A 26214-nucleotide genomic window follows, 5' to 3' on the forward strand; every position below is an offset into this window, starting at 1 on the left:
CTTGAATGGTACATGGCTTTGTGGTGGAAATGGTTGCAGAGAGAGGGAGGGCTGTCCCACCCAGTAAAAAGAAGAGAAACTAGACACCAGAGCATACAGAAAATATATTTATTGCCAAGTCAATTACTTGTATATTTCATACATGCTGGCACTTCAGGGAAAAAGCACAGTTTATGTATGGAAGCAATTATCTTGTCTGAAGCATGCATCTGAATACCAGTTGCTGAGAAGCAGCAGCAAAATTGAGTTCTTGGTCTACATGTCCCACTTCTGGACTTTCCAGAGGCGTTTGGTTGTCCACTGAGGGTAACAGGATGTTGGATTAGATGGATGTCTTGTTTGACTCAGCAGGGCTCTTCATAAGTCTGTGTGCCTGGTTCTTTCTCTTCCATTTTACTGCAAGTTCACAAAATTAACCCACAAAATCAACAGTGACCTGTGTTGATCTTTTATGGACAATTTGTGTGATGAATGGAAACCCCTTCACACTTACGGAAAGCTCCTGTTTGGCTAAGATGTTTTGGCATGGTTCAATCCTGCCATATTTGTCTCCGCCTCTGGCACATCCACAGGAACAGCCTGTCCAGTATGTGGATTAGGGATCCCAGACAGTCTGGCCTGGCCAAAGTAAAATAAAAGTCAGATAGGAAACAACTAGCACCCAGTAGAGTTTGGTATCCACCTTTTCATCAGTCAAATTCATAACCCTGACCATGGCCAAGGGGAGGTTCAAGGTGCTAACCTAGAGTTTCGCAACTTCTGAGTTAGCCAGTCCAAATAGTGTGGACCAGTGCCAGGTAGGAAACAGCCAGTACTCAGCTTGAAGTCCTTAGAAGGAGACATCTCATTTGGCTCTGGATAGGTTTTCATTCAAGCACTGACAAGAGTTACCTCTCCCATTGGCTCTCTCTGGAAGTGAACAAGGAAATTACATCTGAGTTACCTTTTCTAGGCAGGGCTACATTTAGGTAAATTGCATCAGGTTTATATGGCCTCTAAGTCAAAGTCCTACGGTTTTTATCTAATTACAAGTGTATGGTTTTGTCTGTCTTTACCATTGCCCTTTTCCCTTTATTTATTTCTTATCAATAAATTTCTGTTTTTACAAGTCCAGTTTTTCTGTCTAGAATGAAGAGTTCTTTCTCTTGATGGCTTCTCAAGGCTATTCAAGGGGAAGTGTAGGTGGTTAGGGTTGGCCTGATCAGTTGGCTTCTTGGATTGTTCCTATAACATCCATCTTAAGTGCTGAGGGAGCCTTGGCCCTTTGAGTGAACCCTGCTGGGAAATGGGGTGAGCATTCAGCATTACTCTGGATTTGGGACTGGACTGGTGGCAGCATGAAAGTTAACCCCCCCCCCCCAACAGGGAGTCGTGAAGCTGTACAGGATCACTATAGCTGAAGTGAAAAAAGAAGCAATTATTTTTCAGTTTTTAAAAGCTTTCCTGCATTGTAGTCTGTGGATAGCTGTCACTGCAGGTAGCTAATCACAAACCTAGGTGTTTTTGTGTTGGAAATTCAGCAGGGATAAATGTAGGAAGTAGTTGTTACATTTTTTTTAATGCTGTGTTTGTGTTTGGGATAACAGCATCATCTTTGGGGTTACTCTTGACATAGAAGCTACTGCCTATAGATTTGACTGAGATAAAAAACAGAGCAGGGTGCAATAATTGTGACTTCCAGAAGCACTGCCATATTGAAATAGCACCAAGAATTAGCCCGACAATACATTTATTTTCTGTATCTTGTGGTTCATTTCTCTGTCTCTCTGTGGTGTGACAGCATGAACTGCTGTATGCAGAATGCAGCCAGTGAGGCATGTGAGCCATTTACTCTGTGTGGTTTAGGCTTAGGCCTACTTGAGCTGCTTCAGTTGGAAAAAATCATGGATTTAACCTAGATCTTCTTGACTGCAAAAGGTGTGCTTTTCTGCTTGAGCTGTACTATTATTCTTCACCCTCCAGTGAGTAATGTGTATATCCGGAGCTAGGTAAGACAGTACCATTCAGGTAGTACTTCATGTCTCCAAAACCAAAATCTACTTCCTATTTCCATCACAGGTTTAGCAGTGACAAAATTCCTGTTGGGTCCAACGACCTGCAATAAGGCAAGGAAGGGGACCATCCTCATCTCAGTGCATCAGCTAGCATGAGGCAGACTGCAACTTCCAGTTTTGCGGCCAAATCTCTCATATATCTGACTTTCAAAGGCCCTGGAGAAAAATGTATTTGCCTCCAGTGTACCCAAACAGTTTGAGAACAGGCATATACAGGTCCAGCCTATTTATACATGGATTCTTTTATACATGGATTTGACTCAACAGGAATGGCCCCTGCAAATGAGAAGGAATGTGCTGATCCCTAGAGAAGGGGAAAAATTCATCTCTTTAAAATCAGTTTTAAAAACTGAACAGTCCTTTAACAATAGCCTCCTTAATGAGAGAGAGAGGGGGCAGCAGGCTGACAATCCATCAATCCTTTTCTCCCCTGCGGACCCCTCCCTTCCCTCCAGCATGTGAAAGAAAGGTGATCATTTTGTATTGGTGAAGGGAGGGGCTGAGTGAAGTGCTGATGGATTGTCTTCTTAATGACTCTTATCTTAGAGTCAAAAGGTCAGCAAGGCTGTTTTTAAATCACTGGAGAAAAGAAACTGTTTTTTAAATTGATTTGCTTTAGTGCGTTTTTTGCCATCCACATGAGTGCTTAGAACGCAACTCACGCAAATAATTAGTCTCAACCTGTATTTTATAATTAAGTTGGTCATTCTTTTCTGAGTTGGTTTCACCTTGTTTCTCTGTACCATTTCTAGCTCCCACAACAGAAATGGAATGGGTTCCCCTGGAATTGTGCTTTGGCATTCCGCTCTTCAGCTCTGAATTAAACCAGAAAGTCTGCCGAAAAATTGCAAGCCATGGACTGTGCAGCAGAGAGAGGTGAGGTTTTGATTGATCTGTTTGCTTGGCAAAACCCTCACTGTACCACAAATGAAAAAACTTAGGATATATTCAGCATATATACATGAATGTTGGATACCATCAATATTTTTTTTCTTTTGACAGCCTTCAAAAACTGTTACATTCCAGTAGAAAACTTTCTCTACAAGTTCTCAATTTTGTTCATTCATTCCAGGTAAACATTTACATAACAATCACATGTTGTTTGGGTTAATTTTAGCATAGGGTTGAATCAGCACTATATATGTGTAGATGGAAATAGCCTTAATAACTTACAGTGGCTAGGTACAGGGCTGACCCTCTCTGCTAGTCCTTTATTATACAAATATGTTATACAAATGTGATGTACAAAACTGACCTGCAAGGCACAGTGAATCCTATCTGGCCAGCTGTATGAAATGAATTTGATACTCCTGCCTTAACCCATTGGTACAAGGTGCCATAATTGCTGCCGAACCCTTTTTCTGAAAGACTTTATACCCCTTGGCTCCTCAGTTTTACTTTCCCTTCCTTTTGTTCTTCTGCATTGTTTCTGTTTTGATATCACGGTGGGCATGTGTTACTCATGTGACTGACCCAGTTGCTGGTTCCTAAGCTTACTAAGACCCAGCCCCATTATGGGCTTTGGTTGTTCAGTAGAGGGAACAACCAAAGGGTAGAGAGGGTAGAGAGTGGAAAGAGCAGAGGAAGAAAGGGCACTGTGCTAAACACTTGGCGTCTATTGGCGAGAGAGAGTTAGGTCGATATACGGGCTTTCATGAAGATCAAAACATTACATTTGAAAATATTAATAAGGTCTTTGGTCCTTACCCAAAGCATGTGCATGAAGAACAGTCTTACAAGAGGAGCCTGGGCAGTTTCAACACTTCCTCTCCCCTCACCCCGTCTCCTGTGCAAGAAGATCACTGAGATACTTGCATTGGCCACTATGAATTAATTTTGGGTGGGTGAAAAGAAAACCAACCTGTGATCCTACTGAAGCATGCTTCCCTTTTTCTTCCTATTTAGGAAAGCATTTCAACAGTGGAACTACTTTCAGAGACCAGTTTTTCATCATCTTCAAGTTTACTTTTGCATCCAGTTTGTGCAGACACAGGTGTTCCCCTTCCTGCAAAGAATCTAATGTTCAAGGATGGTGTGTTATCGGAATGGAATGGACGGTCTCCTTCCTCTGTCCTTATTGCCACCATACAGCCTGAACATCTCAAATAGCTTGAGGGTTCACCATGCATTGTTCACATCTTGCCTTTTTATTCCTGGTAACAACTGCATTCAACTTACAGTGCCAACCTCTTAAGAAGTGTTCTGCTACCGCAGCATGACTTCTGCAATGATAGTGTTATTTGAGTGTATAGTGTTGCACTTAACTTGGGGAGACACCTCCTTTCTTGTCTTATCTGTTCATTACTGCATGTCCTGCTGCAACAGAGAGCTTTTTAGTTGTCGGCCTGTCTCTTTTTATCTCAAGACAATCGGTCTTTCTTTTATACCTGAAAGCACCCTTCATAGGCTTTCTCATGGTTGAATTTCTATGCCGTCGCAATGAATAACAATAATTTTATATGTTAGTGATGCAGACCTTTAAAACTTGCTTACATTTTTGTATTGTATTAACACATAACAGATAAACTGTTTTTGGCATTAGAAAGGCACAAATGGTACTCAAATAGTGTAGCAAAATCTGTAACTCTGGTGATGCTGTCTGAGTGCTGGAGGATATTAAGGAACCAATCCTGATCTTAAATTAGCTGTTACCTACCTGGCAAGACGCAAGGTTCAGATGTACTGACATCAGTTTGTTGATGCTGTTTTGTAAATGATTTTAATCTGCAACTTAAAAGCACCCACCAATGCCTCATGGAAGACTTTAGAGAATGGACTGATGTTTTCATCCATGGTGGAACCACACCGTTGGGAGTTACAACTGGGATAAATGTGGTGCTGTCTGTATGTAGAAGCCTTTGTTTATAGACTGTGTTTTCTCCAATTCATTTTATTGGCACATTTGCAATGCACCTAAGAACTGGAGAGCCTTTTGCTCCTGAAACCACTTTGTCCAAAGTTAACTGAGAGCTTGTTGATGTGGTCACTTTAGTATGAGGTAGCCATACAAAATTCTTGTGTCATGACTTCCAGCTCATGACCAGCCAGTTGTGTGAATCTAGCATCATGTGAAGAAGCTGACTTTTGGCATACCCCTACAAACAGCTGCAATTGTGTCCTAAATGCTGAATCCTGCACGTAGTGACAGATTCACGTGGACTTTAAAGCACACTTTTATGAGGCTACTAGGAAAAGTGACTGTGTGAATAGCTGTCAAAAATGCAGGATCATTGATAGGCTGTGAGAGGCTGGATGCAATCCATCAAGTGCATTTTCTGTGCAACTGTTCCATGCTGTGGAGACTACACAGAAGCAGTGCTTGGTGGATTCCTCCAGCAGGTGACCAATCTGGTTATTGAAGAAAGTGAATGTCCACAGGAAGTAGGTCAGACTCATATGGAACCTCTGACTTCCATGTAGGAAAACTGAATTATCAAAACTATACACGGGTCTGGTATTTCAACAGTTTGTTTATTACACAGTCCACTGGGAAGTTCTGCGTAAGTACCACTGAAATTATGGGTAGTGCACAAAAGCGTAGATAATATTCTTGTACAGTTCTTCATTTCAGTGAAGAATTTCCCAGTGATGACCGGGGGGGGAGGGGTTTGTTCATCATGGAAAAATGTTTAAAACAGTTGATTGAAGATGATCACATTTAACCCTTTCTAGATTATATCAAGTTTCCCTTCCTACAAGGGCAGGAAAATGTATACAGTATTGTATGACAGTTTAGCTTTATATAGTTTATATGAACATGATATTCTGCTAGTTTCAGGATCTTCAACAACTGATATGAAATGACACAGCTGTAAAAAGTTAAGAATTAGAACATTTGGTGTCAAATCATTGTGGTGAAAAATGATACTGTATCACAGTTTGAATCTTCATCAAAATTGATATCAAATGTTTGATACATCAGGGTTTCATTCTAGTAGGAAGTTTTTGTTTTTTGTTTTTGTTTTTTTTAAATGCACATAGCTGGCTTGAATGGTAGGAATGTTTTGGGAGACCAAGAATTCAGGGAGAATCTATGTGACACATTGATAACAGGTGCAATGCAGTAATAACAGGTTCCTCTTTTAAAAAGGGAGGGGGATGTAGGAACATTTGTTCATTTTTGGAAACAGAAAAAGTATAAAATATTTTGAATTCTAGTTATTGGAAATTTACCCCCCCCCCAGCTCTCTTAATACTCACCAAACATAGAAATGCAAAGTTTTTCCCTTTAATTTGAAAATCTGGTACAAACAAGAACTTGCACAAGTAGTGATATTGTCATATCTCTTGCATCTGTTTCTTTTCCTTTTACAATATTAGTAGGTCTCTCATGCTGCACACAACATAGAATTCTGCCTGATGAAGTGACTTACAGGGAGAGCAGCACGTTACTAGTTGTTAATAAAAAAAGTGTGTGTGTGTTGTTACAGCAGTGGTTGCCTCACTGCCTTCTCCAAAAGGAAGGTAGGGATTAAAGGATTAATGCTGCTTGTGGTTACTTTAAATAGCCAAGGGTTATCAACAGACCAGAAGAAATCTGGTCTGCTTGTATACCCATAACAGCCAGTTTTGGCATGGAAGTACATGCTTCTTCGCTACTAATGTCGGCATATGAAGATACTGCAGGAAGCCGCAGCAGTACTAGCCAATAGGATATTTGGGAATTCTGAAATCATTTTTCTGAAATCTACTGGAGAGAATGATTTAACTTTTGAAACTACTAACATGTTTCCTCATGGGCTGCATGCGGGTAGTACAAAAATTAATGACTTTTGTCTATGGTGATCTGAAGAAGAGCTGATTTACACAGCACACTATTTATATAGTGGTGTATTGTCAAGGTGATGGATTTCCCACTATTTTTTTGTTTTAAAGCAGACAGAGGCTTCAACCTAATGGGAACAACGGAGCAGAGCAATGACTGCACCATTTTCCTGGTCTAACCCAACCTACCCCATGCTGCTGTTAGAGAAATATAGGTTGCTGTAGCTTTGGGGGACAAGTTAGACTTGGAAAGAGCAGCACAGTGGGGAAGTTGGCTACCTGCTACTGCTCTGAACAAACCTGGAGCTTCCTACCACTGCTTTAAAGTAAAAAGAAAGATACTGGGAGATCTGAGCAGAGATGTCTGCATTAGGTGGCTCTCGGTAATAAAAAGTTAACAGTGAAGTGAGCCTGGGAGGCAGGACTGGAAATAACGCTCGCAGTAAGTAGCAGCTGATGGCTGGGCAGCTGCATTGCCTGGCAGTTCTGCTTTGTATTAGCTAAAGTGTGGAATGGCCTCCGTCCAAGAGTTTCACCCAGAAGTCCCTAGAATTGGAGAGCTTCAAGTTCTATGAAGCCACCCCGCTCTCTGTGCTGAGTCACCCTCTTTCCCTCCCTCTTATTCTTGCAGCTGGTCATGAAGTCTCAATAAAGCTATTGGCATGAATGTTACCACCTTGGATTCTGCTGCCCATGTGCCTGGATTGCATAACTGCAACACGGCAAAACACAAAAGGCAGTGCTTCTGCTGCCATTTCTGTCTGTACCTGCTTAAGAGTCCTGAAAGGTAAAATGGGGGAATGGACATAAAATGATAAGTAATAGCTACATTCCATAGGCAAGTCGGAAGAGAAAGACAAAGGCCCATTCCAGTCCCATACTTTTGCTCCATCCTTGAAAACTCCCCTAATAATAGAGGATATGCAAATCAGTTGCTTATCCTTTCCAGCATTTTTACCACCCCTGCTGCATTCTAAGTGTGACATGAAATCTGAATTAGTTAAATATACTGTGAAAAAGATGCAACCTGTGTTCATCCCCCCAAAAATCCACCTTGAGCTTTCAAGCTTTATTGTTTTTAGCACCTTTTTTCTTGTCAAAAATCAAGTTTGTGATGCATTAGATCTTACATTTTAATTATGTCCAACAGACATTAATGAAATGTTATTTTGCTTCTTGAATCTGAGAATAAATAAGACATCCAGAAATGGTATTTAACTGGACGCACCTTGAAAGATTTGGGCATTTCACCGGGACTTTCCTTTTATGTATATATGTATTGTCCCCCTCCTTTCCCAAGTTCATAACAGGTTAAATTCTCTCTCCATAGTGCTTTTATTTTTCTTTGGTCTTTTCCCCTTTGTTGCTAACACCAGTTGTCTTTTTTGAAGGTTTTAAAGTGTGGGAACTCAGCAACTGTAAGGCAACCCAGTTGCTTTGTTCATTAGTACAAAAATGTTGATAGTATACAGTGACATGTACAAAACCTGGTATTCAGTTAAATTATTGGCACATGTAACATAAATGTTTACAAAATAAAGCTGTGTTGCTGGTCAGGACTACTTGCAGAATGGCTTTGTTCTAGAAGTGGTGGTATTGGTTATGAATGGGTTCACAAGATGCACTGATTACTGATTGCTTGATAATGGGAGCTGACTGTGTGAACTGGTGTTGCAGTATGAACTGTTCAGGTTTATTTGCCATGGTCTGTGAAGATTTTAATTTCCTAACGTATGAACGTATGGCTCCACTAAAAAGTATTGCATATGAGATGTAAGATGTGTAGTGGTCTTTAGCACATGTAGGTGAATGCTTGTTGCTTAGGTCAAATGCTGAACATGGAAACTTAGGTGGTAATAAAATGATTGTAAATTATTAAGGCTGCAATCCTATCCACATTTTCCTTAGAGGAAACCCCATAGACTATAATGGGACTTATTTCTGAGTAGACATACATAGGATTGGGCTCTAAATAAAATGAATGTGTGCATCAGGCCAGTGAAATTTGATAAAGGACATGCCGTCTTGTGAATTTCCCAGAAATATCTAGTTCTCTACTGTTGGAAGCAATATTGGATTGGGACAGTGGCAGCCAATAAAAGAATTTAAACCTTTCTATGCTATTTCCACAAATAAAATTGTGGAATTCCACCCCCTGTAAGCTACTATTAGGTATAATACAGGTCTTGTGTGTGTCCTTGTTTAAATTTTATTTGAAAAACTTTCTGTTCTTGATTTTTTCAGTCTCTTAATATTTGTTAATTTAATAGACTCTGATGTTCAAAGGTTCATCTAATCCATGAGAGAGACATTGGTATTTACTTTAAATGTACTGTAATGTGATATTACTGTCAAGCCCAAAACAGTGCTACTTGAATTTATCCATGCTAATATAACGAAACTCCCCTACCTGGTGATTTTGCATCTATTGATGGCAATAAAAACAGTAGCTGCAAAAACGTTGAAAAATTGTTGTTCAGCTACTTGAAAAGAAGAGATACACTAAGTTTGGCAAGCAGCACAATTAACAAAATTAAGGCTGCAATCCTATATACACTTTCCAGGGAGTAAGTCCTATTGAATATACTGGGATTTACTTCTGAGTAGATAGGGATAGGATTGGGCTATAAGTGAAATAGTTGAATTAAAAAAGGATGGTCAAACTTGATCCAAATTTTAAAGAATGGCACTCTTTTGTTTGGAAGGTGATGATGATGATGATGATAATAATAATAATAATAATAATAATAATAATAATAATAATACAGGCATTTATAGGCAGGCTGTTCTAAATCCCCCGTAGGGATTTTTACAATTGAAAGGTTCTATCTTTCAAGAACTGCACAACATTTCAGATGGATCTTTTATGGTCTGTTATCACTTTCTGGCCTCCAGATTCCTCCCACGCAGGCTGACAAGCAGCTCCTTCATCTCTCCAAGAGCAGGTGGAATAACTCAGCTAGGCTTGTCAGCTGCTTCAAGGTCTCGCCATTCAGGGTGCCGGTGGCCTTGAACTAGCGACCTTCGGATGTTATCTTCAGGCAAACGGAGGCTCAACCCTCTAGACCAGACCTCCTGCCCTGATGCCCTGTTATCACTGCCCTGATAACATTCAAGTATTCAAGTATATTGACATTAACCTTTAAATTGCTTGATGTTTACTGTGTGTTGTGGTTTTAAGACCTTAAAAAAAATTTGTGAGTTTAGTGCACAGTTTGTACCATAAGAAGGAATAGTGGACTGTGGTGTTGCGATTCCTCTGCCTCACCTGAACCAGCCAAGAACTTGCATCTGTGTTTGCTGAATTTGCTCATATGACTAGTCTTTCCAGAGTATCGAAGCTGGCAGTATCATTGCTACGGGGTATACATCAAACCCAGTTATAATTGCAGGTAAACAGGTTTTACAAAGATGGTGTCATGTTCAAGCAGCAATGACACTGAGGGGCAAAAGAACTGTGAACGCACCAAGGGCATGAATGCCTCTTTCGTACCACTGAGGACCCATGCCTATTCAACCCATACCTATCCAGCACCGATGCAGCTGCAATGCAGTCTTGAAATAAGGAAACAAACATTACCTTGAGGAGGCTTCCATGATTGTACCCCCACTGCAGGGTACAGCGCATGCTGCATTTGCACTGCTGCACCAATGCTGGAAAGTTGGATAGGACTGGGCCCCAAGTCTTTTTTGTGAGATGAAGCATACAGTCAACTGCGAATGTTAAGCCCCACCCCAGCCCATCACAGAAGGCCTGAGCCTAGTTGTTTCTGACACTTACATGAAACACTTGTAAAGTCAGTGCAGTAGGGGCCTCCTGCTCAGCTGGGCAATCAATACCTACTGCTGTTCAAACTTAAAGTTGGTACCAGCGTCTGCTGGCACTGTCTGTTTGCTTTTCTGATAACACCAATTAACGTCATCTGTGAATAAACAGGAGAAACCATTAGCTTGGTGCTTGAGTGCCAGATCTCAATGATAGTTGCAGAAACAACAGTGGAAGAGGAGGAACTCTTAAGAGGAAGGTTATTTTTGTAGTATGCCTAAGAATAAGTGCCACAGAGAGACTCCATGGCAAAGTACAGCCTCACTGAAGGCCAGTGCTGGAAAATTACATTCAAAGGGTGATTTATAACTACAGGTTAGGGAGACACCCTGGACTAAGGACCTAGCCCTGCACCACCCATCTCGGATCTTCCCGGGCGCACACATGAATCCTTATTAAGGTTTTTAAAAAAAACTAAGTAGCTTGCAGGGACACATGATTGGAATTGGAACTGTGGTGAGGACTAAGAACTAAAGCTCTTATCAGAGACAGATGGGAAGGGGGCAGATCAAGGCCAGGAAGGGGGTGGTATTGGCGGCGGTAGCTCCATCTATATCCTATCTCCCTTCCTGGCCTCGATCTGCCTTCCTGAGTCTAGTTAGACTTGTGCAAGCTAAATTGCGGGCATACGTCCAAATAGACCCATTCAGACAGTGGAGACCTACCTCCTGGGAAAAGGAACAAATGTTCCCTTACCCAGTGTAGACCTCCGGAACTGCCCCTCTATCCCCCCCCCCACTCCTGCGTCATTGGAGGGGAATTTAGTTAGGATCGGACTGCACGTCTCTTGCTTGGGGTCTTCCCAGAGGCAGTTGGTGGGTCACTGGGATGAAACAAGATTCTGGAGTAGAGGGGCTTTTTCCAAGATCCAGCTGGTCTCTTCTTATGTTCCATATCAAATGAATGATCAACAATTTTCTGGAGGGTATTTTTCCCTCCACCCTGTATTTTGACAGGAATAAATTTAGCAACCATTAGCAAATTACCCACAAAGTCTCTAGTCTGTAATTTTTAATAGAGAAATGATGTCTTCATGAACAATCAGTTATGGATTAAATGACTGAGATAATGCCAGAGGTTATTTATTAATCCCGGAACTTCAGGAGCATAAAGTACTTATCCTGGTGAAAAGCACAACTCTCAGTTGTAAAGGGAAATGGGCAACTTTCACGTAAGTAGTCTTCTGTTCACCATCCATTTTTTATTTTGATGGCTTAAATATATCCATGTTTTAGATCTGCAGCATGCATAATCCACTGAACTGGGCAAATTTCAGTCAATGGGGCTGACATTGAAAAACATGCTTTGGCTCCTTTGTGCTATTGTAGTAGGGATCAAAAAAGAAAACAGTAAATTCACATTCAACAATGTGGGGTCACCTTTTTAAAACTATAAGGATCAACATTATTTCAGTATTCTTAAATGTCTTGGTGAACGTGCATGTATTTTAACATCTATTCTAAATTCCATCAGTTGATTCACTTGATTAATCAACTACAAACCTATATTGGTGGACAGTCCACAGCTTCAGGCAAAGTGGAACTTCTACCATGTTGTGATGATAGATTGGCCAGGTTGCAACCTACTATATCTTCACTCCCGCAATGCTATAAGCAGCCATGACTTCTTCCACTTGTTCCTCCCTTACTTCTGTTGCCTATCCTCCTCCCCCACCCTGTGATGTGGATTCTTGTAGTATTACTCATTGTGAGGGAGGGGAAAACAAGCCGTGGTGCCTCATCTTGCATTGTATTGGCAAATTTAAAGTTGGACTGTACAAAGTTTGAATAATTACACTTGGTTATATTTGGAGTGCTGAATCAAAAAATGTCATTGGTTTTGCCTGATTGGCTCTAGTTGGGGGGATGGTGGTAACAGCATAGCCACCTTATATGCTGTGATTCAAACGACTTCCTTGTGAGGAAGCAATGGCTTCAATCAGCATATGGTGGCTATGCCATAACCCCAAAACTACAACCAATCAGGCAAAACTGATACTATATTTGAATTTAGCACCCCCTAAAAATTCTAAATTTGTTCAAACGTCCTTGGCAACTAAAAAAAAGTTGCTTTTAGGCCTGTACTATTGTTCCCTGTTGTTGTGGAGAACTTAGATCTTTTATACCAGTTGTTCCCAAAGTCCTCCTTAAGAGAGGGAACTCCCTGCTTGAGGAGGCAGGTGGATTGCAGCAATGCTATCCCCAAGATCATGCTGCTGCGGCAAAAGGGGAGGGGTTTCTGGCTTACCTGAAGCTAGTGATGGGATCCAGGGGTGCAGGAAGCCCTGTGGACATCTCCTCAGGTATCTTCAAGCCTGGAAAATTAAAAATAATAATAATTGGAAGCCATTTCTGCTTTCTGATCACGTATCTGTATTAATATAAAATTTGAATCATACTACTTAAAAAATGGTAGGGCTGCTTAGCCCAGGTAAGAGGAACTCAGTCCTCTCCTCAACTGCCACCTTAGTTCTTCCCCTTTCCCCACATTTTCTTCCCAGCAGGGCTCACTTCTGCTAAAATATGGCTGAGAAGAAAACCAATGAGGGCCAGGGGTCACTTACCAGGAGGGAAGCTGGGGGCAGGGGGGAGAGCACCTTTCCCCTAACATATGAATGTATTTTTTGTTCTAACAATCACCCACTCAAGCACACTTGATGGGGGTAGACTCCAATTTCAACTGATTGCTGCTTTCACATCTAGCACAGCCTTCAGAGCTATGGTTAACTTTACTCAGTAGAAGCTACTGTTGCCATGAATATTTCAACTGGTCAATGAATAATTTAATCATGCAGGGCTTGATTTTCGAGAGCTAATCTGTTATCGGAGTGTATTTGTTGAAAAGTTATAAATGAGGCTGTTATACAGTGGGTCCATGAGAATAAGGGAAGGCATAGAGATAATAGCTCAATATGTTTATTCCATCTTCAGAACAGAACCTGGCAATGAATCTGACACACCCCTGGCTTTTACACCCTTTAGCTCCGCCCAGACTTCCCATGATTGGTGCAGTTGAAACATTAAATAGAGGGCCAATCGGATGGTAGGATTTTGATCTCAAACCCGATTGGCCAGCAATAAGTCTGAGCCAATCAGTTATGCAGGATTTCGATCCTGCATAACTTGCATACATAACAAGTGGTACCTATCATTCATGTCTTCATCACTTCCTGGTTAACTTGCTGATATCTTCCTAGTGAACATCAAAATGCCTGTCCTTAGACTGTGTGGAGGGTGTGGCTGAAGGGCATGTATATTTCCAGGATCCCAGCGGAGGAGCAGTGTTTCTCCAGGGCTGATCAGTACACAGAGACACATTGCATCTTCTGCAGGATCCCTGACCATGAAAACCAGGCTACCCCCTGTCATGGAGGAATTGTGTGATAGGGGACACCTAGAGTGGGAGAAAGCTTAATCACAGACCATGCCTCTATATTCCAAATTCACAGTCCTAAAAGGGACTAAGGAGAGTGGTCTGACTGGCCAATCCTCTTAACAGAGAAGCAGTCCAGAACCACAAGAGGACTAAAATAGCCAGTGATCATGGAGAAATGTTTGCTGTGAGACCAATAAACACATGAACTCATACTAGCTATATTATAAGTACAGTGGGTCCTCCTTTTCAGCGGGCTTGGCATCCCTGGATTTGAATATCTGCAGAGCCTGAGCCCACAATTGGAGGGCCTCAGAGGACCTCCTGGACGCAACCAGCAGTGGCTTCTGGTTGCATTCAGGAGATGTTCTGAAGCATAGGGAGACCACATGTGGCCTCCCCGTGCCTCAGAAGATCTCTCGGATGTAACTAGAAGTACTTCTGGTTTGCTGGAAAAAACAGAAGTGCCTTTCAGTCACATCTGGGAGGCTTTTGAGGAGGCCGGGAGGCCATGCGTGACCTCCAGGTAAGGTATTGAGGTGGTGCAGGCCCCTCTGCGGATTTCATTGTCTGTGGAATTTGGTATCTGTGGGGGTCCTTGAATGGATCTTATGCAGATACTGAGGGCCCACTGTATAATGAACTTATACTGTGTCATATCACTGGTCTCCCTGGCTCAGTGTTGTTCAAACTAACTGGTGGAAGCTTCTAGAGCAGTGTTTCTCAGCCAGTGGTACTCCAATTTCCAGAACATTCAGGAGGTGTACCTCAGTGGTACTTGAGGTGATGACAGTGGTACACACGGGACCCCCAGACCCCCACTGCCTGGCCTTGAGACCAGCAATGCAACAGTAGCAGCAGTAGGAGACTTGGCTCAGCATGTGCTTTTTGCAAGCTCAAAAAAAAAGTCCTCCCATTCTCCCTGAGCCTCTTACTGATGTTTGTTGCACTGCATCTGACTTCCCTATCCAGACATAACTGGCAATGACATCATCACCAGTTTATTCCGGTGGTACTTCCAGGTACAGCGGGGGACAAGCATTGAGAAATGCTGTTCTAGAGTATCAGATGGGGTCTTTCTCAGCTGGAGATGAGACTGAACCTAGGACCATCTGTACGCAACACACACAAGCTCTATCATTGTTCTCCCAGAGCAACTGCCTGAGAACTCAATGCTGCATCTTTGAAGCTTAAAAGAAGGGGCAAGGACAACAGCTATGAGTGGGGGAGAGCAGGATGGTTGCCAACATTGCTGAACTATTTTATTTGTTTTCTTAGCCAACTGTTCGTCCCCACCATGATTTTGATGCAAAGCGAGATGCCAAGAAACTACATAAAGCTTGCAAAGGGATGGGTAAGGATGTTATTGCGTATCCTGCATCAGAAGACACTTCTGCATCAGAAGTGTGGAGAATGAGGCTTTGTGAAAAAATGATGAGCTTGAGTTTGACTAGCAAGTGGGCCTATCACTGCCAATCGTTTAGTTTTCTAGTTAACAATGAGCAAATTATTTTGCAACTGTGAAACACAGGGATGTGATTGGGGAGGAAAGATGCTGGTTGCAGTGGCATAGCTAAGGGGGTGCAAGGGATAGCAATTGCAGCAAGCTTTGGGGACCACAACCTGAACTTGATACTAGTGACCAAAATTGCGAAAACCTTGGTGTGTAAGAATAATACCATCATGTTATATATCATTGGAAAGGTGATTTGATGCAGAATGCAAAGAAACAAACTGCATTAAAATATCTCTTTACTATCAAACGTTATAGCCAAATAACCAGAAAATAAAAACACAACTATATTATGTAACAGAAACTGGTTCTTAACTCAAAACTGACCCATGAGACTGATTGTTCCAAGACCCCAATTAGGTGTTGTTATAATACAGCAGGGAACCAATAAGGTGTTAATATGGGGAGGCCTGTGGGGAGGCAGCAGAGCAAGTGGGTGGCAAGCTGCTGGGGGAAGGAGGTGGATTTTCCCACATTTACCCAGGAGTAAGTCCCATTGACTATCACTGTTAAAAGAATATACATAGTAGCTTGTTAAAAGTACAGGTCCATAACATTTCCCCAAATGCAGTCACATACCATGGAGGCATCAAGTCTAATATATTAAAAATAAAATACTGAAATGAATGGGGACCCACCTGAAATTGGCTCGCAACCCACCTAGTGGGTCCCAACACATGGTTTGAGAAACACTGCGTACTGTTCAGTCTCATTTGCCTGAAACCATTTTGTGGATATCAACAATATATGGCTAATCAGAGAGAGGCACAAGACTGTAGGATGCCACCCTTACATGTGCTCACATAGGGTAACACATAAAGCCTGTAGACTAAAAGAGGTTTCAGTCACTTGAGCCTGAGATAATTGGAAGTCAATTGCCTTAACCATAACCAGGTTATCCAGCATCAGGGGAGCCATGCATTTTGTGCTAGCAATGGGCTTGTAGGTGGGGGGAAGATAACTGGTTACTGCTTCCTCCTTTGCATGGATGACTATTGGAATCTGCTTCAGTCTGACTTGTCTTTTTTCTGTAAATTTGTTACAGGGACTGATGAGAAGGTCATTATTGAGATCCTATCCAACCATTCATCAGGCCAGAGGCAACAAATAAAACAGAAGTACAAAGACATGTATGGCAAGGTACCTTATTTGTGATCAATTGGCCTGTGTGGCTGTATCTTTCATCATTGAGAGGAGATACTTCTGATATTCATTAAAGTTGCTGATGATGAGTCATTTTGCATTTTGATTAGTCATTTTGCTTAACTGAACAACTTGGGCACAGAACTGCCAAGCTGGTCTCTACTTTTGCTGTTTACTGCAACTAGACACACATTTGGTCAGTGGAAGCTTCCTTCCTGGGGACAATAGCAGCTCAAAATAGGGATTTTTCACTGGACTGCAGCATAAGAACAGCCCGCTGAATCACGCCATAGGCCCATCTAGACCAGCTTCCTGTATCTCACAGCAGCCCACCAAATGCCCCAGGGAGCACACCAGACAAGAAAAGACCTGCATCCTGGTGCCCTCCCTTGCATCTGGCATTCTGACATAGCCCATTTCTAAAATCAGGGGGTTGCACATACACATCATGGCTTGTAACCCATAATGGATTTTTCCTCCAGAAATTGGTCCGATCTCCTTTTAAAGGCATCTAGGACAGATGCCACCACCACATCTTGTGGCAATGAGTTCCACAGACCAACCACATGCTGAGTATTTTCTTTTGTCTGTCCTAACTCTTCTAACACTCAATTTTAGGGGCTTTTAGTGGATTTTCAATTTAGCATGTGGTGAAAGGGTTGAACACCCCATCTCCATGTGTCACAATCCTGATCCGGATCCTGCCCTAAGGCTGCTATTTGTCCCCAAGATGAAAGCACAAATTACACATTTAGCATCACGCTTACGACAGTCCCATTATGATTTATAATATCACCATCAGCACCCTCTTCATAACACCGACTGTGCCTGCAGTTCAGGCAGCAAGAGGTGACATCCTCTCCAGTTAGGTTAGGTCTTCCCTTTGCAGGCCAAGCCTGAATGAGTGTTGCAAGTATTTTAAGAGCTAGAACCATTTGAACATCCTGGCTATTAGGAACTCATTTGTGGGGTGGGAGGGGGGAATTTTAATTCAATGACATTTGATTCTGTTTCATTGGGACCTATTACCTGTGGTGAATCTTTGGAATGTAGCAGCTATAAAACTAAATATGACTATAAGAAGAGCCCGGCATCTGGTATTGCAGAGGTATAATGCAGATATAAGAGCGTCTTGCCTGTGTGCATTATTTCCTAGGACTTGCCAGAAGTGCTTAAAGGAGAACTGAGTGGGAATTTTGAGAAGACAGCATTGGCTCTCCTGGACCAGCCATGGGAATACGATGCCAGAGAGCTTCGGAAAGCAATGAAAGGAGCAGGGACAGATGAATCTGTATTGATTGAGATCCTTTGTACGCGGGTCAACCAGGTAAGGGTGTTTGGTTTCTGAATCACTTTTCAGTGCCTTTTGAAAAACGGATGGAAAAAGCAGCAGGGACACCAGGGTTTGTACTAGGAACCTCATTACATCGGAGCTATGCCAAAGAGCTATCTGGGACTGCATTTGCCAAGGCATGAAAGGGAAGAGTGGTGTTCAACACTGAACTCGCTGCTAGTCCCTCTGGATCAGCCAGGCTTGCTATAAATCCTAGAAGTCAGAACTTTTAGCTCTGCAGTGCTGCACCTGCTCTGCCGGAAGTTTAAGCTCTGTGGACTTTTCACTAGGGCTCCACATACAGTTCAGGCTCTCAACCATTATATTAGAGCTAAGGGAGCTTAACAATGGTTTAATGCTTTGTGTATGGACAGATGAAACCATGTTTGGCAATCAGCAAACCAGAATCAAGAAACATGGTTTGAGATGGCCTACTTTGCATGAGGCTTGTGCAAAAGTCAAGGGTAACTTTAAGAAAAACACGTCTGTAGAAAAGGATAGCTGTGGATCCTATAGTTTTTCCATAGGATCTATTCTATAGGAGCCATTAGTTATTTGATTTCTCTGTAAACCGCTTTGTGAACTTTTAGTTGAAAATGGGTATATGCATACTGTTAATAAATAATAATAATAGTCTGCCTTGCTGCGTGGAAAGGAGAGAAAGAGAGCAGGAAGGAAGGCCTGAGAATTGCTCTCTGGGTAACCAAGGAGCATGCATTACCTGAGGATAGAGAGAACACCTTGTCTCCCTGTCACTATCTACCTAGCCTAGAACAGGTGCATTGCTATATACGCCAACAGACACAAGGCAGAAAATGTGGGGCGAAGCAGAGAGTGGAGGAAAGGGTAAACTGAAGAAGCATTAGTGATTGTTTCAGTTAATGCACATTTATTTTTGCTTAGTGATGAACAGACTGTGGTTTTTTGTAACACTGGCTTCTCACTGATCTTCTGTATGTTTTTGCTTTCTTTGCCCTAGCAAATCACAGCCATAAAAGATGCCTACAAAAGGAGTAAGTAAGGGGATGTGTTTAAGGAGTCTCTCCTTGAATGAAAATGTCCAAGGACCACACATGCTGAAAGTCACAGTCTTTCCTTTCTCCAAAGTGTTTGATAGGGATCTGGAATCTGATGTGAAGAGTGATACAAGTGGGTCCCTGAGAAAGATACTTGTTTCTGTGCTGAAGGTAAGGATTGGGCTACTTCTCCATCATGCCACCTCCCCTCTGACTCTACACAATGCATATCAGAGAGCTTGTCATCTGCATTCCAGTTAACAACCATTTACAGAATGTCCATGAGTTCAGAAGATTTATTTCATGGGACAAAGAAGGACGGCAACAGCAGGAGAGAGGCACAGCTGCTTGTTGTTTATCATCTCCTAGCGCTATTTGACAATCCCCACTAGAGGGCAGCAAAAAAGGCTGTATGCAGATGAAAGGATGCTTCCCGCAGTGGCATAGCTAGAGGGGGTGCAAAGCACTACGTTTTGCATGGAGCCTCCCTGTAGAATGCAAACAGCCTCTCCCCTTCTGTTTTGGAGCCATTCCTGTTGGGAGGAGCAAAACAGAGATGTATGCTTTGAAGGGGAGGGGAGGGGAGGGTCCACTTGCACACCAAAGAGAGGCTCCCTGCAAAATTTAGTGCTTTGCACCCCCTCTAGCTATGCCACTTTGTCCCCACTAGCCTTTTCACCAGGTTTAGAACCATTGACTTCCTCAGTTATTCTGCAGTATTCAAATGACATTGTCCCCATACCATTGTGTTCCCTTGTTTTACCCACAAGGGTAAAAATTGTTTTTCAAGTGCAATTTGAATTTGTGATTTTTTTTCCCCCCAGCTTCAACCAGGATTGCAGCACAACATACCAAGCTATTCAGACTAGCATTCTGATTCACTATTAAGCAGCTTCCTCTGAATTTTATGTGAGGAAAATGCCAGGTTAATTCATGCCAGGGCTCAGTCCTCTCATCTGGTCTCAGTACTGGAGCTTATCTCAAAGCATATTGAGTTAGACCAGATGAAAGTGCCGCTGAATGGGGAAGAATCAATTTCCCTCACCACTAAATAACTAGAAAAGGTTCCCATACATCAGAGATTGGGGAGGCAGGGCTTCTTGTGTGTGTGCCATTTGCAAGACTGCCCCCCCCCCCAAAAAAAAAAAAAACTTACATCCTTGTAGGAGAACAATCTGTTTAAATGTTCTCTCATTACTACAGAATTTCTTTTCAGGCAAGTAGAGATGAAGGGATGGAGATCAATGAAAATTTGGCCGAGACGGATGCCAAGAATCTCTGTGAAGTAAGCACGATAAGGTTGCAAACACCCACAGCTGCAGCTTGAGCACATCTGATGAAGTTGCGGAAGCAAGTGCATGGGAAGGCAGAGCTGTTGCCAAAGCACCTTGAATTCCTAAGCCAGCTTGCCAGCCAGTACTGGGATCCAAAACCCAGTACTCTCCTGGTTCTTTCTCAACCAGATCAGGCAAAACAAGACAAAAGAATGGTCTTCCTCCCACTCTGCAGTAGGATGTGACATGCATTCCAGATACTTGGCTCAGCTGCCTGCCTATCCATTCCTATTAAGTGAACACATAATGTCCACCATCAGATAAGAGTCCCTGGCAGCTGATTCTATTGCTAAACTACCCTTATAAGTAAGGAATCTCCCCCCCCCATATTTTGTGCTCTCTCTCTCTCTCGCATATACATACCCCCTTGGCCTTCTCATAGTTTGAACCATGTTTCCTTGCTCTATCCCTCAGTGGGAAGGGCCACAATCTGGCAATGACAGTGTGTTCAATCTCTCTGAGGCAGGAGAAGGCCGCTGGGGAACGGATGAACTGGCTTTCAATGATGTCTTGGCAAAGAGAAACTACATGCAGCTAAGGGCTACCTTTGAAGCCTACAAGCGAGTAAGTACCCTTGCCCGGTGGCAACCATTCCTTCATGCTGCGCCCTCCCCCAACCACGCCAATGCTGCCAGCCTCAGTTCCTGCTTAAAAGTCTCTGTCCAGTTTTGGCTAGGAAGCTCAGTTTCTATAACTAAGACAAAGAGTCAGGATGAATTAAAAGCACTAAGCTGTGCATTTGTATGTCCATCCCCAAATGTGTAGCATCCGTGCTAGAATGTTAATCTAGGATCGGACACCTGAGTTCAAATCTCTCTTGCTGGCTTGCCATGGGGCCAGTCTCTCTGTGTGGCTTGTACTAAGAAAGCAGGAGGCTGAGCTCAGCCCCAGTACATCCTTCCATGTGCTCCTGTACGGTGGCTTGCAATGTGGATGCGTGTGCTTCTCCCATAGCCACCCCCCAAAGTAGGCACAGTGCGATGGTGACAGCGCAATCCTTGCAGCAGTAAGGATTGCTCTCACACCTGTTTACTTGGACAGCTCTTTCTCCATACAAGCCCACAATCTCTGCAGCACTATCCCACTGGGGGCTCCACCGCTTGACCAGTTCCTGACTCAGCCTCCAGGCCCTGCACAGTTACAGGAATATTGGGGTTCAAAAGGTGACAATTCGACCCAGAGCACAGCATTTAATGTGATGCTGTTCCATCCCTTAAATTCAACAGGCCAGAAACCCCAGATATACAGTTCTGAGTTGCTTGAAGGAAGGATTCCTTCCTGCATTACAATCCCTGCACCTCCCTGCATTACAATCTCTGCGCATGAACTGGAGGTTGTCCATGACTTTGTGTACCTTGACACTCTTTCTCTCGATACCGAGCTAAACAAGCGCATCGGTAAAGCAGCTACCACGTTTTCCAGACTCGTTTTTCAGAGAGGAAACTGAACGCTTTCCACATGTGCTGCCTCCAACGTATTCTCGGCATCACCTGGCAGGACAAAGTTCCAAACAACACAGTCCTGGAACGTGCTGGAATCCCTAGCATGTATGCACTGCTGAAACAGAGATGCCTGCGTTGGCTCAGTCATGTCGTGAGAATGAATGATGGCCGGATCCCAAAGGATCTCCTCTATGGAGAACTCGTGCAAGGAAAGCGCCCTACAGGTAGACCACAGCTGCGATACAAGGACATCTGCAAGAGGGATCTGAAGGCCTTAGGAGTGGACCTGAACAAGTGGGAAACCCTGGCCTCTGAGCGGCCCGCTTGGAGGCAGGCTGTGCAGCATAGCCTTTCCCAGTTTGAAGAGACACTTGGCCAACAGTCTGAGGCAAAGAGGCAAAGAAGGAAGGCCCATAGCCAGGGAGACAGACCAGGGACAGACTACACTTGCTCCCAGTGTGTAAGGGATTGTCACTCCCGAATTGGCCTTTTCAGCCACACTAGACGCTGTTCCAGAACCACCTTTCAGAGCGCGATACCATAGTCTTTCGAGACTGAAGGTTGCCAACACGAAGGAAGGATGGGAAGGGCTGTTCATATATTTTCACAGAATCACTAATTTTTACCTCTCTGCCCTAGCAGCTGAAACTAAATAAAGCTGGGGGAAAAGGTAACCACTGGAATGTCTTCATCTTTGACCCTGGTGGCCCTTCACTCTGCAATTTTTCCCATCCTTTGTCCAGGCATGTCCAACAACGTCATGTCAAAACATTGCAGTCCAATGTTTTCTGTTTTTGCCTCTGATGTTTTTGAAACTTCATTTCAAAAATTGTGATCTTTTTTGTTTTCATAAAACACAACTGCAGATCCAGCCCAACCATTGTGTGAAGACAAAGCACAATGAAGTGTGTTCAAGGCTCCAGTGTCTTTCAGTTGAAAGTGTCATCTTTGCAGCTTCAACCCATTTCTTTGCTTCCTGTTGATCCTATCTGAGGGATTAAATGAGCAATTGCCCCTTGAATAGCCTCTCTGAATTGCTCCATGTGCTGCTAGGGGAAGGAAGGAAGCTTTAATTATAGATTTCCTCTTGTTTCTCCCTTTTTAAAAAAATTGTGTAGTGTTATTTTTAGGAGGATTTGTGGTATTAACGTTCCCCACCTTCTTTCTGACCTTATTCCAGCACCATTAAGAGCAGCCTGAGGTGCAAAGACTAAGCAAGTGAGGCTTTTTCCACTGCTTATCTCCATGCCAGGAAAAGCTGTTTCAGCTAATGCATTCCTGCATCTCAAGCTGCTGTAAAAAGTGCAGGAGCAGGAACAAAAGAAAAAAGTGGCATCTCTGTACTCACATAACAACTAGTGTATAAAGTTTGTTTGTTTGTTTGTTTTCTGTAGCTAACTGGTAAAGACATTGAAGAAGCTATTAAGAGTGAAACTTCTGGAGACCTCGAAAAGGCATATCTAACTCTTGGTAAATATATATGTCAGACACATACACTCACAAGGGAGATGGGACCATACTGTGGAGACGTACACCATTCTGGCATATCTCCCTGCTAAGACCATACAAACTGTTGCTGGATTCAGCAATGTTCCCTCTGGTCCAGTACTCTGTCTCTGATGCCCATGGGAAGGTCACAAGCGCAGTAGAGAATGGTGGTATATTGCCTCTGAATGAAGGTTTTATGTTGACTGTATTGGCTACTAGCCATTGGTAGGCATATCCTTCATGAATTGTCCAACCCAATAGTTCTCAAACTTTTAGCACCGGGACCCACTTTTTAGAATGAGAATCTGTCAGGACCCACTGGAAATTATGTCATGACCAGAAGTGACATCATCAAGCAGAAAATTTTTTAACAAACCCACACTTACCCAGGAGTATGTCCCATTTACTATCATTGTTAAAAGCATATACACAGTAGCCTGGTCAAAGTACAGATCTGTCACATGTCCCCAAATGCAGTCATCACATATCATGGTAGTATTAAGTCTAATATATTAAAAATAAAATATTGAAATGAAAGGGGACCCACCTGAAATTGCTCATGACCCACCTAGTGGGTCCCAACCCACAATTTGAGAAACACTAGTCTAACCTTTTACTGTGTAACAGCATGGAAAAAACTGTGTGCTGAGGTTAATTTACTGAGATTGTTTGCCTTCGTTTTCTATTTAAATTTCTTCACATGAATGTAGCTGAGATACTGATTCAGCCTACCTAAGCAGCTTTTCCCATTTGCCCCATGATACCCATTTCAAACCCTACTGAATGGCTGAGTGTGTGTGCATCTACAGAGGGTAGCAGGCCTGGAGTTAGTACATGGCAACCTTGGGTAGCTGCCAGGGTCTCAGCGGTGCCCACTGCTGATGCTTGCCCACACCTGCCCTCGGGTCCCCTTGGAGAAGACTGAACCCAGCACCTGGTGGGTGCCATTTTTACCCTCCACAGTGCTGGCAATTGCCAGGGGACAACACCATTTCCCCTCCCACTGCCCTGGTATAAAGCTGCTTTGAGGGCACTGTGGGGGAAATGGCAGCTGATGACCATAACTGATGCTGCCATCCACAGCAGCCCACCAACTAAAAGAATGAAAGAGAAGCACTATCATGATAAGCCCCTCCCCACTAGGAATCCACTAATATAGGATGGTTGGCAACCTTCAGTCTCGAAAGACTATGGTATAAGCCTACAGCACCCGGTATTCCCAGGCGGTCTCCCATCCAAGTACTAACCAGGCCTGACCCTGCTTAGCTTCCAAGATCAGACAAGATCGGGAGATAGTGAAGACACTTTGCCAAGGCCACCCTCATACCTGCAGATGGCCCTCTCTGGGGACCTCAGTTGTTACTCATGCCCAAAACAACACCTGAATCAGGATCTGGTTCCACAATGAGCAAAGGTTGTAAGTAATTTGATTTGTGCACCTGATTACTCGCTGCCCTTTTTCATGAGCTTTGGGGGGGGGGGCAGCCTCTTGTTGTTTTGATGGAGGGTTCTCTGTCCTCCTGTAGTGAGATGCGCCAGGGACTGCCAGGCCTACTTTGCGACTTGCCTCTACAATTCTATGAAGGGAGTAGGAACTGATGAGGAGACTTTAATTCGCATCCTGGTGACGAGGGCTGAGGTAAGCTGTGTGGGGATCTAGACACAAAGGACCAGATTCCAAAAGGTATGTTTAAGTGTTAGAGCATGTCTGAGAGATCAGTAATCATGTGTGGGAGGATTTCCTCTTGGAATGGGCGAGAAAGAAGTTGATCTTACTAGTATTTTTTTCCTTCCAATCTGGACATTGGCCATTCCTGGAAGGAGGCACTTTATGTATAAAACCCATTCACCATATGTGTTCAACTAGAAAAATCATCTGAATTATATAGTCACGTAAACAAACCCTAAGGTGCCTCTCCACTATGAGAAGCAAAGAGATTGTGACACTATCCAGGGTACAAGTAGATTAGCTTCCTACACTACTGCTGTATGGGAAGGCCATGTTCCATAGTGTCTGAATCTCAGTAAGTTGGAACCATTTTGCACCTGCTATCTCCCCAACACAAACAACACCAGGGTGTTGAGTCCTTCAGCAGGGTGGGTGCTTAGCCCTCTCTTCTTCCTGTCTGTCTTACAGTTCTCTGAAGGAAACAACTGGTCAGACAGCAGAAAAGCAGGATGGTATTAAAATCCCTGGGAGCAGGGTCGGTCTACCCTTGAGGCTAACTGAAGCATTTGCCTCAGGTTGTAGATTGCTGATGCCTGCCCACCTCTGTCCATCCACGCATCTCCTTAGCTTCTCATCCTCTCACCCCTGAATTGGAAATGAACTAGGAGGGTGTAGTAGAAGAGGAAATGTGGCCACCAGCCCACGATTCTCCTCATCTCCACAATTCCTCCCTCCCCCTCTTCTTTTTCCAATCCTGGTAGTGAGAGGAGCACAGGCTGGCACATAGGAGCAGAGTTGGGGAGGGTGCAGCATTTAGCACACTGCCCCAGGTGCCAGGAGGTCTTGGCTGGCCCTGCCTGGGAGAACCCAAATTTGATGAATTTTTGCAAGCACTGCCTATATATGGACAGGAGTTCGGGTGTGCAACGACAGCCGGAAAATTGCAAGTGGAAGCCACAGGAGCATTCTTCCCATGTTATTTCTCAGAGAAGCTGAAACCTTTTATTCTAAGTAGATTTTGGTGGTGCTCCAAGCTGGAAAAATTGTGGCTCCTAATCTGTTCTTCCGTCTTCCAAGATTGACCTTCAAACAATCAAGGAGAAGTTCCACCAAATGTATAACAAGTCCCTGGCTGAAGCTATCCGCTCGGACACTTCGGGAGATTTTAAGAAGTTGCTGGTGGCACTGCTGCATTAAGTCCCTGTTGGAAAAAAAGCTGCTCTGAATGAAGGGATTCTTTTTAAATTAAATAAATAAAAT

General features: G+C 43.2%; 2 protein-coding genes and 1 long non-coding RNA gene across 3 annotated transcripts in view; 2 read left to right on the top strand and 1 right to left on the bottom strand.

The window, feature by feature from the left end:
- The window catches only part of FAM91A1 (family with sequence similarity 91 member A1), a 40238-nt gene extending 31770 nt beyond the window's left edge, over positions 1 to 8468 (top strand). The window contains exons 22-24 of the mRNA XM_066623479.1: positions 2807 to 2930; positions 3057 to 3126; positions 3960 to 8468. Coding sequence (XP_066479576.1) covers positions 2807 to 2930; positions 3057 to 3126; positions 3960 to 4163 — 398 coding nt within the window. The 3' untranslated portion in view covers positions 4164 to 8468. The remainder of the gene's footprint in view (positions 1 to 2806; positions 2931 to 3056; positions 3127 to 3959) is intronic.
- Positions 116 to 12959, bottom strand: LOC136647741 (uncharacterized). Its single transcript, XR_010794297.1, has 4 exons — positions 12892 to 12959; positions 10600 to 10741; positions 494 to 618; positions 116 to 396 (listed from the first exon to the last, which is right to left on the bottom strand). It is a non-coding gene; the product is annotated as an uncharacterized lncRNA (long non-coding RNA).
- Positions 11801 to 26214, top strand: ANXA13 (annexin A13). The gene is made up of 11 exons (XM_066623480.1): positions 11801 to 11815; positions 15295 to 15370; positions 16575 to 16669; positions 17829 to 17999; positions 18985 to 19018; positions 19113 to 19192; positions 20238 to 20306; positions 20818 to 20919; positions 23192 to 23267; positions 24812 to 24924; positions 26032 to 26214. The coding sequence occupies exons 1-11, from the start codon at positions 11801 to 11803 to the stop codon at positions 26149 to 26151; spliced, it is 951 nt and encodes a 316-aa protein (XP_066479577.1). The 3' UTR covers positions 26152 to 26214.

Source organism: Tiliqua scincoides, chromosome 4, assembly GCF_035046505.1.
Source record: "Tiliqua scincoides isolate rTilSci1 chromosome 4, rTilSci1.hap2, whole genome shotgun sequence".
Lineage (NCBI taxonomy): Eukaryota > Metazoa > Chordata > Lepidosauria > Squamata > Scincidae > Tiliqua > Tiliqua scincoides.